General features: G+C 36.2%; 2 protein-coding genes across 2 annotated transcripts; both read right to left on the reverse strand.

Moving 5' to 3' along the window:
• Nucleotides 1-457: 457 nt before the first annotated feature.
• On the reverse strand, nt 458-1,396 carry Or4f14f (olfactory receptor family 4 subfamily F member 14F). The gene is given in 1 exon segment (NM_001000606.1): nt 458-1,396. A coding segment is annotated over 1 exon segment (939 nt).
• A 10,193-nt stretch (nt 1,397-11,589) lies between these two features.
• Nucleotides 11,590-12,552, reverse strand: Or4f57 (olfactory receptor family 4 subfamily F member 57). The gene is given in 1 exon segment (NM_001000375.1): nt 11,590-12,552. A coding segment is annotated over 1 exon segment (963 nt).
• Between the last annotated feature and the right edge of the window lie 3,843 nt (nt 12,553-16,395).

Genomic DNA, 16,395 nt, shown 5'->3' on the forward strand with positions numbered 1-16,395 from the left:
ACTGAAATATATACATGTATATATCACATATATGTGTGTATAAAATACACATGTGTGTTCACATGTGTGACTGTAACAATAATAATTATGAATAAAAAAGAAATGAAGGAGACCAGGGATGACTTTGGGTGGGGAGACAGAGTAGAAATTTGTGTATGAAATTCTCAGATTATAAAATATGGAAAGGGAAAGAGAAAATTTCCTTTTTCTAGAGCACTTAATGCACCAGTTACTTCAAGTAAAAATCATCCCTTAGGAATGTAGTTTAAAGATTATTATAATCTTTGGTTTGCAAATACATGTAGTTCTCCGCTTCAAGAGAAATTGTTCCTGCCTTAGTAGATGAAAAACTATGTCTATATAATTGATATATGAAACATATATATGCAAAGATTTTTCTGAGTTTGATGAACAATAAACATCTACATTCAATGATGACAGACAATATTACATCTATTTAGGAAGTTTTCCTATAACTAACTAGTTGTCTGCATACTCTCTTCATTGCTATCTTCATTTCTTGATTTCTAAATGTATAAATCACAGGGTTCAGAAAAGGAGTGATAACTGCATCAAATATGGCCAGATACTTATCCAGGTGTGTGGAGGGAGATGGCCAGGTGTAGAAAAATATTAAAGGACCAAAGAATAAGACCACCACAGAGATGTGAGCTGAAAGAGTGGACAGAGCTTTAGAGGAACCACTTGAAGAATGTTTTTGCACAGTCATTATGATGACAATATATGAAATTATCAGTATGAAGAAGGATCCCACAGAGATGAACCCACTGTTGACTGTCACCATGAATTCCAGCTGGTAAGTGTCTATGCAGGCTAATCTGATAAACCGAGGAAGGTCACAGTAAAAGCTGTCTAACACATTTGGTCCACAGAATGGTAAGTTTACTACAAAGGCCAGTTGAACCAGAGAATGCATAAGGCCAACCACCCAGGCAGTCACTGAAAAGAAGATGCACATCCTTGGGCTCATGACGATCAGGTAACGAAGAGGCTTACATATCGCCACATATCTATCAAAGGCCATGGCTATGAGCAACACCATCTCCACACCACCAATTACATGAATGAAAAATATTTGAGTAACACAACCTGTAAAGGAGATGACTTTGTGCTTTCTGAATAAATCATAAATCATCTTGGGGGAAGAAACAGAAGAAACACCTAAGTCAATGAAAGAGAGGTTAGCCAATAGAAAGTACATGGGAGAGTGTAGGTGAGGGTCAGATGCCACAGTAAATACGATGAGTGAGTTTCCCATCATGCTTGCCACATAAAACATGGAGGAGAACACAAAGAGCAATAGTTGAATACTCCAGGAGTTGGTGAGTCCCAGGAACACAAACTCTGACACCACAGACTGATTCACTCCTTCCATTGATTGTATTAGCAATGCTGCCTGGAGGAGGAAACAGGAGAAACTATAAATTACAATTATATTAATGTAAAGTTCTGCACATATATAAATAAGTGTCGAGCTTCGCTGGTCATCAGAGAATCATAACTACAGGCTGCAGGGAGATATCACCTCACATTTCTCATAACAATGGAAAGTGAGTGGGAAGCATTGGGAGAGGAAAAGTAAAGTAAGAAAAAGAAAGGAAGGGAAGGGAAGGAAGGGAAAAGAAAAGGAAACAACGGGAAAGGGAAAGAAAAGAAAAAGGAAATGAGTTTCAAAACTCATTTTCAAAACTTGAAAATTAATTTCAAAAACTTGAAAAAATTAAAGATATATATTGGGTTGGATTTTAACAGGCAGTACCCTTGTAAACTCTTGATGTGAATATAAATTAGTATTTGTTGAAAGCCTAAAATTTCTTGGGAGGGGGGTACTCAAAAATGTAAAACTACTGGGTTGTTAGCCCAATGAATTAAAAGTAAAGATGAATAAGGTCCTATGTATGATCTTCAACACCACACTATTGATAAAATGGTTGTAGAAGTTTAAATAAAGAAATAAAAAGTAGAGATAAAAAGAAAAAAACAAAAATAAGAAGTACCAGGCTAGAAAGTTGGCTTCATTAATAAGAGTCCTTGTAGTGTGATCATGAGAACCTGTGCTCAGATCCCAGAATCAAAAAAAAAAAATCTAATTGTGGCTGTGTATGTCTGTTCTCACAGTGTTGTAAGAGGTGGGAATAGAAGGATCACTTGAGCTTGTGAGCTGCCAGACTAGATCAAGGTTCAGGATAAGACCCTATCTCAAAGGATTAAAGAGCCATGACATTGTCTTCTGGCCTCCAAGAATTACATGTCTATGATTCTGCACACACACACACACACACACACACACACACACACACACACACACACACACGGACACACAGATTATTCTTTATCCCATTCAAAAAGTTCTATTTTTCTTTTAACATGAGTAAGCCTAGAAATCTTTGGGCTAAGTGAAATTAAAGAGACACAGAAAGTCAAGTACTGAAATATTGGAGAGTGAACTCTAAAGATCCTATGTTCATAGAATCAGAGAGTTTGACAGTTTTCCATAATCCAATGGGATAAGATAAAAAGATTAAATTGGAGATTTTTGTCAAAGGGGAAAAAAGCAATTAGATAGTATGGGTAGATTCTTGAAATTCATTGTACCATACGGTGAGTGTGTTTTTAAAAAAAAGTAGTACCTACGTGAAAATTAGTAAGGGTAGAACTTCGACATTCATATTCTGAATAAGTATGGATGGTCAGTATGTTAATTAGCTTGACTTAATCATCATACAACATTCACATATATTTACATGTTTTTCCATTTTATATATGCACACATATAAAACACCTCATTGTACAGCATAAATATATACAGTATCTATTTGTTAACTGTCCTTAATAAAAACTGGAGGAGGAAAAGGTTCTCACTATGCTCATGTATTTTGAAATTGTGATCAAGGAGAAGCTGTTGCCAGTCATGTAGTCTTGAATTCAATATCCCTCTACTTTCAAACCAGAAACAGTTCAGAAATTTTCCTCATAAATTAAAAGATTAGCCAACACTAAAGACAGCAACTCTTTACAATTTCATTTGAAGAGTAATGCATTATCAGATCAATTACAAAATAAAAAACAACTCACGTTTTTCAACTATCCATGTTGATATCCACGTCAATGACTATAGACCTTATTCAGGCGTTTATTCTCTTACGTTTAACTTCTTAACTCTGGAAAATATTTAACCCCAAGTTTTATGAAATGTTATTACCATGAAGTCTTAAGTTAAAATGTAAAAATTAATGTATTATTAATGTATTATCAGTGTATTGAGTTAACTGGATATGAGACTAACTCCGTCAAACAGTAGATTTATATGTATTTGCATTCTGTGAAACAGTTAACAGTTTGCATCATTTCAATACATTTCTTTAATAATTGACATCATGACAAAATCAAGTATCCAGACTTGCATTCTTGCAGAGTATCAGTCTTGAAGTACTGGGCATGATATAAATCATTGCCCTGGAATTATTCTGAATTGGCATGAGTCTTCTGCAAGATGGTATCCTGTAGTGGTAACTATGTGGTTAAATCTCTGCAAAATCATTTATCTCATTACATGTAATATTATCTGAATACTATAGATATTTGTTTTATTTAAAGAATTGTAGAACAATGAAAAGAATAGGGCTTTCAATTAAAACCCAAGATTAATACCATACTTTAGCTACTGACAGTTTAATATCAAGCTAAATAATTAAATATTTGAAGCTTAGTATAATTTGTCTGTTATTTGTTTAATAAACAAACTAATGTATTAGCTTATATTTAACTTTAAGACTAAAAGAATTACAACCACACTCTCAATAACTAAGTATTCCAAATGTGGTTTTGAACTACATGTTATCATTTTATTTTCTTTCACTTGTCCATAATAATGTTAAACATAGGAGATATATTCATTTAAAAAATGAATGTCAGTTAGCAGGGAGCACCAAAATAAAGGTCCAAAATGTATTAACTCTTATTTAATAATATATTTTCATATCCATATTTGTTTTATTGATTCTTGAAATTTCAAATATAAACTTAATCCATTTCTTCTCAAAGAACAGTTGATTTAATTGATGTAGTTTTATCATAATCTCAAAAATAAAAAACCTGCCTATTGAAATATTGGAAAAAGCTAACACAACTGACTGCCTTTGACCCAGAACCACACTACATGTAGGGGAATATAAGTAGTACTAGAAAAAGTCACAGAACTTTTGAAATTTTTGTGTGAAATTTATCTCTCAATAAATTGCCCTATGCTTAGAAATGATAAAATGAGAGTCTAATCCCCTGCTAAATTACATCATTTTTCTCTTCCCTTTCCTCCCTCCAAACCCTTCCACATACCTCTCCTTGATCTTTTTCAAAGTAAATTCATAATCTATGTATACATTGATTATTGTTGCACGTTTCTCCCAAGCTGTTTACTTCCATTCCTGACTGTTCTCCACTTTGCTCTAGACTTCCTTGAGGACTTTAGAATGTGACTCATGTCCACAGCAATTCCAGTCACAAACTAGCATCTTAGAATAATCCAGTTAAGCATTCTTAAATTTATTTCCTTCCATATACCTGAATGAGAACAGCATTTGGCAGAGTCAGGTTTTCCTGTGTCCTCTCATGAAATACCCCATGACATCTTCCAATAGGAATATATGAAGCTAATTATATACATCTCAAGAGGCCACTGACCAAGAAACACAGAAAATGCATGAGAGTTTTGATCAAGCTCATGCTTACAGGATTTTTCTTTCTCTAGAGAACTGTTTTGGTCAGTGTGGCCAAAGGACTCTGAACCTCAGATACTATGGAGAAAGGGGGAAATAAGAGTCTTGTTGGTCTCATTAAGCTCCTTCTATACAATAAATCGAAAATTACTCATTGCATTTACTCTTGATTATGGGGTTAATATTTTCACAAAATTAACTATAACCAATGGATTAGAAATATTCAGGGTCAATGAGTTCACTCAATGAATAAAGACACTTACCTTCAGGCATGACGACCTGAGTTTGATTCTTAGAAACTATATGTAGAAGGAGAGAAATGACTCTGAAGATCCTCACCTCCACACAGTCCATCCTATACAAAAATATTCTTAATTATAAAAATGTTTACCCTCATAATTTTATTTGTTTCATGCTTAATAAAATTTTATTGTGTATATGTACCAAATTCTCATTATCTATTTTTCTATTTCTCTTTGGCTCATTCCATTCTCTAGCTATTTTGAATAGAACATCAAAAAATGAATATACATATATGTTTATAGTAAAATATTGTCTGTGGTCATTTGAATAATAATATCACCCATATGCTTAAATGTTTGAATGTTCGGTCCCCATTTGGTGGCACTCTTTGGGTAGGTTTAGAAGGTATGGCCTAGCTGGTAGAAATATGTTACTGGAGTGGGCTATGAGGAGTCAAAATCTTTCATCCTTTCTAGTACTCTCTCTGTTGTGTACTTATACTAAAGGATGAAAGTTCTTAGTGCCAGTCACCATGTACTCTACTCTGCCATCGTGGATGTTTATTTCCCTGTAACTATAACTCCAAATAAACACTTTCTAGAAGTTGAGTTGATCATGGTATTTCATCGCATATAAATGGAAAAATAACTAAAACAGAAACCTTTGGTTAATGGCCATAAATGGTAAAGCTGGTAATACGGTAGTTCTAGATTTAGTTATTTTATTTTCTTAATTCATTTTTTAGACTTTGCACATAATATATTTTGTCACATTCTTTTCCCTCCCCAACTTCAATTCCTCCCCATTTCCCCACCCAACTTCATATTCATACCCTCTCCTTAAAACACCAACTACAGTAAGAGCAAAAAAGCTTTAATAAACACCAAAAACAAACAAACAAAAAATGACAAATACATGGAGTCTGTTTTGTGTGACCAACTATTTCTGAGCATGCAGCCTTCTCTGAGGTCACATATCCAGTGTCGCTGATGGAAACTGATTTTCCCTATCCCAGCAGCTATTAATTGTAAATAGCTTCTTGGGTGTGAAAACTTGCGCCCACTTGTTTCTGATGGGATGATTTTTAGTTTGAACTTGTGCAGATATTATGCATGCTATTGTAGTTCCTATGAGTTCCTACTTTGTCTGCAAACAAGCAGTATCCTTAGAGTCATCCATCTACCATTGATTATTATCATCTTTCTGTCTCCTCTTCCACTTAAATCTCTGGGCCTTGAAGGGAGAGGTATGATAATGAGGTTACCTCATTTAGGGCTGAGTAACCCAAAGTCTCTCACTCTGTGCATGTGGTCCAGTTGTAGGTATCTGTGTTAAAAGCACTCTACTGCACAAAGATGTTTCAGTGATAAGAGTTGAATGATGGACTGATCAACATATAGGTATAGCCATATATTGTTAAGAGACATTTAGCTAGCAGAATAATTGTAGCAGATTTTTCTATGGGGTCTATAATCTATGTAGTCTCAGGTTCTTAATATAACTAATGATGTAAGGTATGGGTTCCATACCATGGAATGGGTCTTAAATCCAATCAAATAGTGTTTTGCTTAACTCCCATGACCTTCGACTATATTAACTCCATTAACTATTGCACCAAAGGGTTTATCTTTCAGGTAGGTCTCTAAGGTAACTGACAGGGTTTGTGCCAAAGAGAAATGGATTATTACTTTGCCCCCCAGTAGTGTACATAGTCCCATCCAGTGCTATGAACTCTAGTCAGTATATTTTAGATGCCACCACACTGATTTTCTTTCTTTTTTTTTTATTAACTTGAGTATTTCTTATATACATTTCAAGTGTTATTCCCTTTCCCGGTTTCAGGGCAAACATCCCCCTCCCCCCTCCCCTTCCTTATGGGTGTTCCCCTCCCAACCCTCCCCCCATTGCCACCCTCCCCCCATAGTCTAGTTCACTGGGGGTTCAGTCTTAGCAGGACCCAGGGCTTCCCCTTCCACTGGTGATCTTACTAGGATATTCATTGCTACCTATGGGGTCAGAGTCCAGGGTCAGTCCATGTATAGTCTTTAGGTAGTGGCTTAGTCCCTGGACACACTGATTTTCATAGTGCTGCATCTATAACCACAACAATATGAATAAAGATGCCATTTTGCTCACATTCTCACCAACAGTTATGGTCATTTGTCTGCTTGATGATAAAGATTCTGCCTGGAGTGAGATGGTATCTCAAAGTAGTTCTAATTTGCACTTCCCTAATAGCTAGCGGTGTTGAACACTTTAAAATTTCCTTTTCTTTTCCTTTACTCTTCTCTCATACAATGCATCCCAACCACAACCTCCCATCCCTCCTCTCCTCCTCACAGTCCCTACATCCATTCTTCTCCTCAAGATCCACTTCTCCTGTTTCCCTTTAGAAAAGGACAGGCCTCTTATGATGTCAACCACACAAGGTATAACAAAATGCAATAAGACTAGGCACAAACCCTCTTATCAAGGCTGGAAGAGGCAACCCAGCAGAAGGCAAAGAGTCCCATATGCAGACAAAAGAGTAAGAGATGCCCCTACTCCCACTACTAGAAATCTCACAAAACCCCAAGCTAAATAGTCATAGCATGTAGGCAGAAGTTGTAACACAGACCCATGCAGGCTCTGTGATTGCCACTTCAGTCCTTGAGAGCTCCTCGGGATTCTGCATACTTGATTCTGTGGACTGTGTTCTCTTAGTATTCTTGACCCCGCTTCCATATATAATCCTTCCTCCCCATCCTCTACAGGATTCCAGAAGCTCTGTGTTTTACATGATGTTGGACTGTGAGTCTCTGCATCTGTTTCCATCAGCTGTTGGAAGGAGTTTCTCTGATGATTACCGGGAGAGGTGCCAATCTATTAGCATAGTAGAATATCATTAAACATCATTTTAATTGACTTTTTTTTCCTTTTGTCAGTCATATGTAGTTCTACCCTAGGTCTCTGATCTATCCACATTTTGTAGTTCCTGGACTTCCAGGCAATACAAGGCATGGGCTCCCACTTAAGGTTTAGGCCTTAAATTAGACCAGTCATTGGTTGGTCACTCCCACAAGCTCTGAGCCAGCATTGCCCCAAGGCATCTTGCAGGCTGGAGAGATTTTTTTGTGGCAGGGATGGTGTCCCAATCCCATTGCTTGGCGACTAGTCTTGTTACAGAAGATGGAGTGTTCAGAGATCGATACCCTTCAAAATATTTACTAACATTTGCAACTTCTCTTTTGAGAACTTGCTATTTAATTCTATAGCCCATTTTTATTAGGTTGTTTTCATCATAGAAATCTTGCCTTTATGTAATCTGAATAGTAATATTCTATTAGATCTACAGATGGGAAATATTTTCTCCCATGTAATAGACTACCTCTTCACTCAATCGACACTTTTCTCTGCTCTATGGCTTCTTAATTTCATAAGGACATATTTGTCGATTGTTGCCTTTATTCCCTGAGAAACCAGAGTCCTATTTAGAAAATACTTCCCAAACCCTTATTTTATAGTACTGTGGTGGTTTGAATGAAAAACACTCCCCTGCCCCCAATAGGCTCAGGTATTTGAACATTTGGTGGGGCTGTTTGGAGAGGACTCTTGCAATCTAGACCTTTGCTGCAGAAGTACATTTTCGGAGGTGGTTTTTGAGAGTTTATAGACTTACCTTACTTCCAGCACATCGCTACTCTGTGTATAGGACTGGCAAATGTGATTAGCCAGCTTCCTGATCTAACACTGATGAAATACCTTCCTTGCTGTTATGAGCATCACCCCTGAAACTACATGCCAAAATAAACTCTGGTTTTGGTCACTGAATTTTGTCACAACAAAAGTAACTAACACAACTATCTGCTTTTCCCTCTGACAGCTTCAGAGTTTCATGTCTATTTTCTCATTTTCCATTGTCTTATTGCTCTAGCTAATAATTCAATTGCTATATTGAACAATGGCAGAGAGAGAATGATTCTTCTAATTTTAAGTAATTTTAAATTTTAAATGTTTCTCCTATGCACTCATTGATAAGTGGCTATTAGCCCAAATGTTTGAATTGCCCTAGATGCACAGAACACAAGAAACTCAAGATGGATTATCAAAATACGAATGCTTCACTCCTTCTTTAAAAGGGGAACAAGAATACCCTTGGCAGGGAATAGGGAGGCAAAGATTAAAACAGAGGCAGAAGAAACACCCATTCAGAGCCTGCCCCACATGTGGCCCATACATATACAGCTACCCAATTAGACAAGATGGATGAAGCAAAGAAGTGCAGGCCGACAGGAACCGGATGTAGATCTCTCCTGAGAGACACAGCCAGAATACAGCAAATAGAGAGGCAAATGCCAGCAGCAAATCACTGAACTGAAAGCGGGACCCCTGTTGAAGGAATCAGAGAAAGGACTGGAAGAGCTTGAAGGGGTCTCGAGACCCCATATGAACAACAATACCAAGCAACCAGAGCTTCCAGGGACTAAGCCACTACCCAAAGACTATACATGGACTGACCCTGGGCTCCAACCTCATAGGTAGCAATGAATAGGCTAGTAAGAGCACCAGTGGAAGAGGAAGCCCTTGGTCCTGCTAAGACTGAACCCCCAGTGAACGTGATTGTTGGGGGGAGGGCGGTAATGGGGGGAGGATGGGGAGGGGAACACCCATATAGAAGGGGAAGGGGAGGGACTAGGGGGATGTTGGCTCGGAAACCGGGAAAGGGAATAACATTCGAAATGTAAATAAGAAATACTCAAGTTAATAAAGAAAAATGGAAGGAAAAAAAAGAAAGAACACACAATGTTGATTGAAGGAAATGGGAAGAAAAAGAGAAAAAGTTTCAAACCAAAGAAGGTCACAAACATTGAAAATAATGAAGCAAAATTCAACTTAATAGCACTATGTTCTATTTCTCCTTCTTTGGAAGGCCTGCTACCTTAGTAGCTACCTAACCTCTGTGGTTGTTCTGATTGAAACACGTGTCTAAAGCTTAAAAGCTAACTTCTGCATACATAATAAAACATGCAATGTTTGTCTTTTGAAGTCTGAGTTACCTCACTGAGGATCATTTCTGGCTCCATCAATTTATCTTGAGCTTCACCCCTTCGTATTTAGCACTGTGTAAATGTACCACATTCCACCATTCATTCATCAGTTAATGAATATCTAAGCAGTTTCCAATTTCTGGCTGTTATTAATAGACCAACAATAAAATAGATGAATATCTCTGTAGCAAGATGTAAACCTGTTTGTATATAGGCCCAAATGTGGTAAAGCTAGATTATGTGATATGTGATTTTCAGTTTTTTTTAAAGGAAGATCTATGCTAACTTCCACAGAGATCATACCCATTTGCAATCACACCAGAATAAATTGGGTCTCCTTTCCCGAAAAAAAAAAAACGTTTCTCCATTTAGTATGATGGTGGATATAGATTTACATAGTACAGCATTTATTATGTTGAGATATCTTCCTTCTAACATTAGCATATTCATGATTTTTATCATGAAGCGATAAATTTTGTTAAAGGCTGCATCTGCCTTTACAGAGATGATTATGTAATACTGACTTTTAGACTATTTATGTACCAAAGAACATTTATTGATTAACATATGTTGAATCATCCTTTTCTCTATGAATGTAGTCAAGTATTTTAGGGCACTTGCATTTTCATGTGCACATGTAGCATATAAATACACATAATTTTTAAAAAATTATTTGGAAAGAAGGGTAAAAATTGTTCCTATGCCTGAAGACCTTAAAACAGTCCCTCTGAGAGACACAGCCAGAATACAGCAAATACAGAGGCGAATGCCAGCAGCAAACCACTGAACTGAGAATAGGACCCCATTGAAGGAATCAGAGAAAGAACTGGAAGAGCTTGAAGGGGCTCGAGACCCCTTATGAACAACAATGCCAAGCAACCAGAGCTTCCAGGGACTAAGCCACTACCTAAAGACTATACATGGACTGACCCTGGACTCTGACCTCATAGGAAGCAATGACTATCCTAGTAAGAGCACCAGTGGAAGGGGAAGCCCTGGGTCCTGCTAAGACTGAACCCCCAGTGAACTAGATTGTTGGGGGGAGGGCGGCAATGGGGGGAGGATGGAGAGGGGAACACCCATCAAGAAGGGGAGGGGGAGAGATTAGGGGGATGTTTGCCCGGAAACCGGGAAAGGGAATAACACTCAAAATGTAAATAAGAAATACTCAAGTTAATTTAAAAAAAAAGTCCCTCTTTTATGCCTAAGAGCGTCTGTCAGTGAGATATTATTCTGTAGAAATTTATATTTGTTGTATTTCTAATTAATTAATTTTATTTATATGGGCACACTGCTACTCTCTTCAGACACACCAGAAGAGACCATCAAATATCATTACAGATGATTGGAAACCACCATGTGGTTGCTGGGAATTGAACTCAGGACCCCTGGAAGAGCTGTTAATGATCTTAATCACCTAGCCATCTCTCCAGCCCCTGCTGTATTTTTGCTATATAAATAAATGCAATTCTTATTACTCCTTACTAAGTATAAGAAAAATATATAATTATAAATAAGCATATCAAAATATGCAAGAAAGTATTTTTCTTAGAAATTGGTTAATAATTAATATCTATATTTAGTTAAGACTGATCAGAGTGCAAGTGTTTAATAAGTTGTCTGTAACCCATTATCTGATTAAGTACTCTCATCATTGCCATTTTCATTTCTTGATTCCTGAGTGTATAGATCACTGGGTTCAGAAAGGGAGTGACAATTGCATCAAATATAGACAGAAATTTATCCAAGTGTGTGAAAGAAGAAGGCCATGTATAAATGAACATCACGGGACCAAAGAATAAGACAACCACCATAACATGAGCTGAAAGTGTAGACAGAGCTTTGGAGGAACCACTTGAAGAGTGTTTCTGAACAGTAAATATGATGACAATATAGGAAATGGTCAGTATGAAGAAGGAGCCCACAGACATGAATCCACTGTTGACTGAGACCAGTAATTTCAGGCTGTATGTGTCTATACAGGCTAGTTTGATGAACCGGGGAAAGTCACAGTAGAAGCTGTCCAACACATTTCGTCCACAGAATGGTAAGCTTACTACAAAAGCCAGTTGAACCAGAGAATGCATAAGGCCAACCAACCAGGAGGCCACTGAAAACAAGATGCACATCCGTGGGCTCATGATGGTCAGGTAATGGAGAGGCTTACATATGGCCACATATCTGTCAAAGGCCATGGCTACGAGTAAAACCATTTCCACACCACCAATGAAGTGAATGAAGAAGATTTGAGTGACACAACCTCTAAAAGAGATTACTTTATGCTTTCTAAAGAGATCGTAAATCATCTTGGGGGAAATAACAGAAGATACACCTAGGTCAATGAAGGAGAGGTTAGCCAGCAGAAAGTACATTGGAGAGTGTAAGTGAGGGTCAGATGCCACAGTGAAGACAATGAGAGAGTTTCCTGTCATGCTTGCTACATAAAATATGGAGGAGAACACAAAAAGGAATAGTTGGATGTCCCAAGAGTTGGTGAGTCCCAGGAACACAAACTCTGACACCATAGACTGATTCACACCTTCCATTGGCTTTGTAGGTAGTGGTACCTGAAGGAGAAAATGGGAGAAACTGTACATTATAATTGTATAAGAGGAAAGGAGGATCTCCAAGTTGTGAAAACTATTTTAACTATAGCATTGTAACTAAGCAGAGATGTGAGCAAGTTCCAAACATAACCAATAACAAAAAAAAATCACAAATTAATTTTTAAAGTATTACTTAAGACCTATAACAAAATATTTCATCAAAAACTCAAAACATAATAAGGTTTAATGGATGTTTTTTAAAGAATATTTGGACCTGGAGAGGTGGCTCATCAGTTAAGAGCAAATTGGAATTCTTGCAAAAGACCCTAGTTTTGTTCTTGACATCCAGGCCAAGCAGATTACAGTAGTTCTAGCTGTACGTAATTCAAATTCCAGAGAATGTGATATCTCTTTCTTTGTTTCCATGAGGTTTCCACAAATATAGAGCTTAGACTTGGGGGCAAGGACACATACACATAATTTTTAATTATGAAGAGGGTATTTTTACAAATTGTTAATGACAGTGTAAATTAACACACATATTTTTAAAAGTATGGAGACATTTCAAATACTACCATCAAGACTAGATTTGCAACACAGTATTGACACTGGATTTTTTTTCTCGATAGGGCAATACAAAAAGAGAAGTGAGCAGATTATAAGGTAGAAAAAAAAGACAAGAGAAAATATTTGAAAGATTAGGATAGAATAGCCATATCATATAAAATTCTCACATTAAGGATGTAAATACAGAAGAAAATATTATCATGTCATAGTATGTTTTCCCATTTTCATTGTAGCAGTTTTTATAAAAATTATGATGAACAACATTTATTCATTGAGCATTCACAGACATGTGGATTATAAACACACACATGTATGAGTATTTCTTCAAGATTCTATGAAAAATTTATCATATCATATTGTAGAGTTCTTTTTATTTAGAGATGAAACAGCATAATAGATAACATCTGGGCTTTGCATTCAGGACCCATGATTAAGCTAATGGTTCCACTATCAGAAAAGGTACTGTAACCCCTGACCTTGGTTTTTGTTTCTCTGTTAAACAAACTAAAGTGGTTACTTTGGTTAAGTTAGAGACACGAAACATGAAAGACAGTCCTGAAATCAGTAAATATTTGTCAGGATAAGGGTGGCATGCTCATAGACACAATCATGTCCTCAATAGACAGGTGTTCCATTTGTGGAGGCTCAATAAACGTTAACAATATCAATGCCTTTGCTCTTCTTTCTCTTGCTCATAGTAGTGACCAACCCATGAGAATAATTACTCAAGAGTATCAAAGAATAGAAATAGGCAGAGAACATCACACTGCCATGCCCAAAGTATGTTCCAAAATGGCATACCTATGCCCCATTCAGTACCACATTACATTATTTGCATCATTTTATTGACCAAAAAACAACGTTCAAATGTAAAATTAGTGCATTTGCTCTCATGGAATACCATGTCTACTTTTAATACTCAATACAAATTTTAATTCGTTGATGAATTCCTCAATCAGACAGTAGACCCTATACAGTTGAATTTACATGTCTTCTCATTAATGCATCCAAAAGTTTAGAATCAGAAAATGGGGAAATAAGTGTTTGCTGAAAATGAAAAGTTGTGAATCTATGTTCTTAAACCACTTAAAATATATACGATTGTATAATATTTAAGATTGAGTAAAATTATGAAGTGATAGAAAATATAAATTGTAATTTTTGCTTTTAACATTTCAAACTCTGCCCTATGTTTGTCCTAAACATGTGTCCTCTAATTCTTTGTCTTGCCTATTATTTCTTTAAGGTTCCCTTCCCACCCTGTGCCTGATTTTCATGCTAGCTTAATTAACACCTCTCTGTCTATCTCCCTGTGTCTCTGTGTCTCTGTCTCTGCCTCTCTCTCTCTCTCTCTCTTTCTCTGACTTTCTCTCATTTATGGGTGTGTGCATGTGCACACACACATACACACACACACACACACACACACACACACACACACAGAGAGAGAGAGAGAGAGAGAGAGAGAGAGAGAGAGAGAGACAAACCTCCTTTCTCTTCTGGAGTACTGCTGAGATTTAAAATCTGCCTTTGCTGAGATTTTTTTTTTCTTCTAAACACTAATAAAATTATTATCAAGCTTCAAAAAAGTGACAATAAAATAAAAATAAGAACAAAATGAATGTCTAGACCTAGATCATGTAGAATGTACATGTAATAACTATGAAATTTGAAATATGCAAGGATGTAACTGGGCAAAGAATATGGGAAAGCTTACTGTAAATTAAGCTTCAAAAAATATTTGAATTCTGATTTTTTCTCCCCCAATTAAATCTGTCTGTATTTTCACTTTGCAGATTGTTTCAAGGTTTTCCTTAAACCTAACCAAAATTCTTAAATTTGGTTTAGAACATATTATATTCATTTAATAGTTAGGGAGATATAAATAGTTCCATATCATTTTCAAATAAATATTTATGTGACTGTCACCTCATACCTCTTTAAAAACCTTCCTTTTCAGATCACTAATCAAAATCCAATGAATGTTGAAACTCCAACTATAAACCACAGATAACAACAAGAAAACAAATTACACAGTTTGGTATTTTAAGTACCATCTTCTTTTGAAATTTAAAACTATCAGAATGCCTGTTTTGGCACTAGGTCCCTTGGTCATATGTTAAATTTTACTTCTAATCAGGTACTTATAACATTCTTCCATGGGATGGAAAACATGAATATTTCTGATAAATTTAATATTCACTAAATATTTCACAGGGGAATAGTTCATTCCCACCTATGTTTAAAAGCCAATGAAGAGATAAATACAAATTTTCCCTTTTATTTGTATGCATTACTGCTATTTTTCTTAGTTGTCAGTTCATAGGATATTAACTCATTCATTCAATCAATGATCAGTGAGCATAGAATGGTTAATTATGGCATAAACTTAGTAGAAAGTAACAAAATAGTTTGACTACTCAAGGCCATTTACAATGTGGTTCTAGCTCAAAGGCTGTCAGGTACTTAGCCTTTTCCGTACATCAATTGATGTTTAATGACTATTTTCCTGTGCTGTCCAGTTCCTTTTCCTGACTGCTTTCTGCTTTGTTCTATGTTCCCATATATTACACATTCCTTTGTAATGTAAACCATCTCCACTGCAATTCCAATCACAAACTAACATCTGACCATAAGCAATTCAAGCATTATTAAGTTTCCTTTTACCTGAATCTTGGCATTGTTCAAGGTCCCTGTGTCCTCTCACATAAACTGCCACACAGAATCTTCCATTAAGGAGAAAAGAAGCTAATTATATACACCTCAAGAGGCTGATGACCAAGATGTGCTGTAAAAACATGGTAATTTAGAAAGATCACATAAATACAGGATTCTCTTCCCTGGAGGCTTACTTGATGTGGCCTATGTGACAAAAAATTACAACTCACAGTAATATAAGGACAAAAAAATGTTGGTTTTGTATCATTAGCCTACATGGATATAATTCTTAATAATCATTCATAACTCTTATTCCTTAATATTAGGTAAGTATATTCTCATTTACTTTCATGCTATGACATGAAATGTCTGCATGTCATTTATTGAAACAAACCAATATGCTACTTGTACTGTCCTTTAGGAAGTAAAGTGTCTATGAAACGTTTTGGTTTTCAGTAAAAAGCAGGCGGTATACTACTACCTGCTTTTGCAGGTGTGTGCCCATGTTTAGATGTATAGAAGTTGATATGGTAAATAAACCTCAAAATTGAATAAAATAACCAAAATATTTGTCAACTGATAATAAAATAAACAATCAAAGTCCTAGAAACTCCTGGG

The sequence above is a fragment of the Rattus norvegicus genome, chromosome 3 (genome assembly GCF_021556685.1).
Source record: "Rattus norvegicus strain SHRSP/BbbUtx chromosome 3, alternate assembly SHRSP_T2T, whole genome shotgun sequence".
In the NCBI taxonomy this organism is placed as follows: domain Eukaryota; kingdom Metazoa; phylum Chordata; class Mammalia; order Rodentia; family Muridae; genus Rattus; species Rattus norvegicus.